The following is a 4447-nucleotide window of genomic DNA, read 5'->3' as shown; positions in this document are numbered from 1 at the left end:
TCTGGGAGAGCGGCCTTTCTAGAGCCCGTTGCCAAACTCTCTTTGGGGCAACTAATAGCAGTACACATGCAAGGTATCCAATAAGACACAAATCGTAATTTTTGTGAAGTCGGGAAGCACCCACCATGCCATTCTTCGTCTTTCTGCGGATAAGCGAGGTACCCGCTACACATCTGTAAGGCATACCACGTGCACTTTCTTCATGCCGCATGTGGCTGATGACGACGCCCAATTATGGCTGAACACCTTGCAGTGGAAGGGAAGCATTAAACCACACACTTGTTGCGCAGTTCGCATTGTGCGACGCCTGGTTATTTCACTCCTCTACCACACTATATTACATATGTTAACGCAACTGCTTGACCGACATGACGCCTGTATAGGGTATTTTCGCGAAGGGGTTTCAAGCGTCGGCGTGGCACTGTGATACATTACTCGACTGCCAGGCAGAGGGCCCGGGTTCAAATCCCATCCGATCCTGGATTCTCATTTCATTTTTTCCTTATTTCGCACGATAGCGGTTACGGACACCGGCGGCGGCGGACAACTACGGCAACAAAACCGGCTGTTTTTGTGGTCTCATAAGGGCTTTCGCTGCAAAAAACAGAAACGATTTAAATCACTTTAGTGCTTTACTTTGGAAGAGCTGTAAGAAGCTGTCCCTTGGTTTTCGCTATACGCATGACACGCGCAAATGGAGTGAGCGATTCATGGTAATATATGTACTTTCGTAATTCTGGTAATGTGCACTAATACATATTACGGGAGTTCATATTCATGGTAATATGTACACCCGTCTACCTTTGTTTCCGTTCTTTCTTTCCTCCTTCCTTCCTTCCTTCCTTCCTTCCTTCCTTCCTCCTTGCTTCCTTTCTTTCTTTTCGTTCTTTCTTTCTTTCCTTCTTTCTTTCCGTTCGTTCGTTCTTTCTTTCTTTCTTTCTTTCTTTCTTTCTTTCCGTTCTTTCGTTCTTTCTTTTTATTTTCTTTTTTTTCTTTCTCTCTTTCTTTCTTTCTTCCTTTCCTTCTTTCAGTATTGCATTGCGATGTGTTCCTTCCTAGCTTTTTCCTTCCTCCATACCGGGAATGGGACCTTCATCCACGTGCTTAGCAGCATACGTACACTTCAGCCGCTGTACAGTCAACAACGACCGCCATGCGTGAAACAGTTAAATGCAGCAACGAAATGCGACAGCGTGAAATGACAACTGACCTCGATAGGCGATCAGATTTGCATATCAGAAACGGCTGATCGCCGAGAAGCCCACGATCGAGAGAGGAAAACAGTGCGTACAAAAACGCACGTATGCGGTGCACCTTCGTATAGGCCTGCCTGTACACCGCATTGCTGTACGATCGCCCGCACCGGGTTTTTCGCGAATTGTGCCGCCATCTCCACCGAAATCTCTCACTCGTAGATGCTTCGCTTAACCCTTCGAGACGCTGCGTACGCAATTGTGTACACGACTTGTTTTTGCTATTTTCATCGACTTTGGGCGAAGAAAGAGCACGATGCAATGATCTTTGCATAAATTGAACCTCCTGCATAATAAATGAGTCTTCATTTAACTTTATTTTGCAGTGTACTGTTGCATATGATCGCTTTGCTGAAGGCACTATCATGTTTGACGAGTTGTTCGACGTGCCGCTTCCCGCGACCCATGTAAAAAGTGTCATTTTTTTTTTGTTCATCATGGACATAACCAAAAACGAATTTGCACTGTATTTCTAGCCTGAGATTTGGTTCTGTTTATGCAAAAACAGAGTACGAATGGCATCAGAAAAAAATACATATTTAATTACAAAGTAATTCGGGATGGTTACTGTAACACACATAAATGAACGTATTACGACATTATTTTTGTTGCAATATAATATCGAGTGCCTTGAAATAACATTGTATCGATTTCACGCATTTACAGACAGTTCTTCATAGGAGGCGTCCGAAAGGGTTAAAAGATAACATTTTTGTAAAGACAATGTCTTCTTCGGCCTCTTCTGCCGTTATTGTGTACCGGGATCTGAATATTTGTGACTGAATATTAATGGACCGTTCCCGAAGCCAATGCAATATAACAGAGCGTCTAAGTCACGTGACGAACTACCGTAATTACTTGAATACTACCAGGACGTGATAGCACCGGCTAACACCGGCAAGTGTTGAGTAAAATGGCTGCTCATGTTTCCTGCCTTTGGCTACCCGCCGTTATTGCACCAACACTGTCTTCACTCAATGAAACTCCATCGACTGAGTTACCCATCAACTTCTTTACAAAGCCATCCCTCCCTCCCTCTGCCGGATTTCACTGGAAACATACTGAAACGTGCTAGCGGAATGGTAGCGGCAATATGACAATCGAATAATGGGCGAGGTGTCCCTAGTGAACCGTTAATAACCGCAAACTTGATGTTTTACTTTGGAAATTGTACCACGACTGGATTTAAACCCTTTCAGTCTCAAATAATTATTTTCAAGGTAAGCAACCGGTTTTTACATTTTGAGATGTGCGTAATCATGGTAGTCCAAAAAAAAAAGAAAATATTTTTGCTCACACTTTTCAATGAAGAATATTTATTGTCCAAGGTAATTTAATAAATAATTATTATTTCATAGTATTTTCATTAATTTTACTTAGTTTATTACTTAAAAAGTTATTAATATGGTATAGCATAATGCCCAATAGCCAAATTTCACGGTGAAAAAAGCAGCTGCCTCAGCGGAATGCGCGAACAGCGCGACCGCTGCTGCAATTCACACGGGACCTCGCTTTTCTGTGTGCACAAAGTTGGCACCATATGCAGAGTAGATGCTAAATATGAGCTCTTGATGAAGAACGAAGCCTTATCTCTACCAGGTGCTTGCTGACTGGCCGACAAAATTGACGATTACAATCGGAATCCCTGGGCCTGAAAGGGTTAATGGGTTCAAAAGAAAAAGCTTACTGTATCGACTTTATGGCCGAGAGAACAGAGCAAAGAAAGAAAGAACGCGGCGAAAACATCCGGCGTACGACAGCTAGGTTTATTCCAACTATTCCATTTCGAACGGGAACAGCATGAAAGAGTCCACAGCGACTAGAGCACGAGCAAACACTGAGCTTAATGACTGTTATTGCAGGCTTTCACCGGATGTTGGCTGGATATCGCTCGGCGAATGAACGCTAACGGGTTAAAATGGACACTCACGTTCAAGGCGGTACACGGAAATAAGTAAACAGAGGGCACCATACGACGGGTTCTCGGCGAAAACGACCAACGTAACCCGGTAAGGCCTTAACGCAGTTGTACATCGAGAGAAAGTTCAGTATTTTGTGGCTGAGAAGAGCACATTGGTACAAAGACAAATTGTTATTTGAGGAATAATCTAATTACTAACAGTTTCCATCGCTCTCTAGCGTATTTGAAGCGATACTACACGTCTTTCCCTACATTTGCAGCGCTTAAATGAGGAGTTTGACACGCCTGTCTCAGCGCAAAAGAAACAATAAGGCGGGTATTGCACAAACGACAAGGAAGCATTATTGAGCGCTAATAGACAATCAAGCCAAAAGCAACACGTGCTACGTGACGCCAGCAGGGAGAAAGAGGGTGTTCCACACTCGTCGTCATGGCTACGAGCGGCGCTGACTAACACTCCCAGGTTTGAATGCACATATATACATGATAAAGTGGACTGGAGGATTACCGCCGCCGTAGCTCAATTGGTAGAGCATCGGACGCGTTATTCGAAAGTTGCAGGTTCGGTCCTTGCTGGCGGCAAGTTATCTTTTCGTCCACTTTACATTTTTCACATCTACGTCACAATTACTACAAATAACATCCCCTATCCCTTCATTGCCGTAATTGTCTGTTAGTTCTAATTAATGTTGTGCCTAGCAAAGAAAAAAAAACGAGCCCTTCAAATTAACCTTCTTTCGTTCGGACAACGAAGCATGGATGATACCGATAGAACACAGAAATAAAACATAACAAAAAGAAACGCCCCAGATTTGTTCGGTGTACGCACCTAGCCAGAAAGTGCAGCAACCACAGCTGAACGGTGATCACAGTCCTCTCGCACGCAGCCACAATGCCCATAATGGCGGTTTCGGCACCTAGTTGTCCCCGGGATGTCGTTGGAGGTGGAGAGTCCGGCGCGCTATACAGCGGAGGCGGTCTACGGGGAACGGCGAAGAGCGAGCAAGCCTGGGTAGGTCGGCGTCGGTGGTATAACGCGCTGCTGTGAAGCGAGCACGCCCTTCCTATGTCACAACACCTTTCAAGAAACACTCCGGGACGAACAGACTCGGACGAATACCCAGCTTACACCGCCTCCTCCGTTGACGATCCCGACCCCCCGGGGTTTACGAGCAGAGGTAACCGCGGATGCGGAGAGACTTCCTTCCTTATATGCATGCCGGTGGAAGGCGCAGCTGCTGATAGGAGGAGGATGGGGAGAGGGTGACGCGAT

At 45.1% G+C, this 4447-nt stretch overlaps 1 protein-coding gene across 1 annotated transcript in view; it reads right to left on the bottom strand.

Moving 5' to 3' along the window:
• Positions 1–4126, bottom strand: part of LOC119374491 (sulfotransferase 1B1) — a 70298-nt gene extending 66172 nt beyond the window's left edge. Inside the window, exon 1 of the mRNA XM_037644602.2 lies at positions 4004–4126. Within this exon, the coding sequence (XP_037500530.1) occupies positions 4004–4074 (71 nt within the window). The 5' untranslated portion in view covers positions 4075–4126. The remainder of the gene's footprint in view (positions 1–4003) is intronic.
• Between the last annotated feature and the right edge of the window lie 321 nt (positions 4127–4447).

Source organism: Rhipicephalus sanguineus, chromosome 11 (assembly GCF_013339695.2).
Source record: "Rhipicephalus sanguineus isolate Rsan-2018 chromosome 11, BIME_Rsan_1.4, whole genome shotgun sequence".
In the NCBI taxonomy this organism is placed as follows: Eukaryota; Metazoa; Arthropoda; class Arachnida; order Ixodida; family Ixodidae; genus Rhipicephalus; species Rhipicephalus sanguineus.
This window is presented reverse-complemented; position numbering and strand designations above follow the sequence as displayed.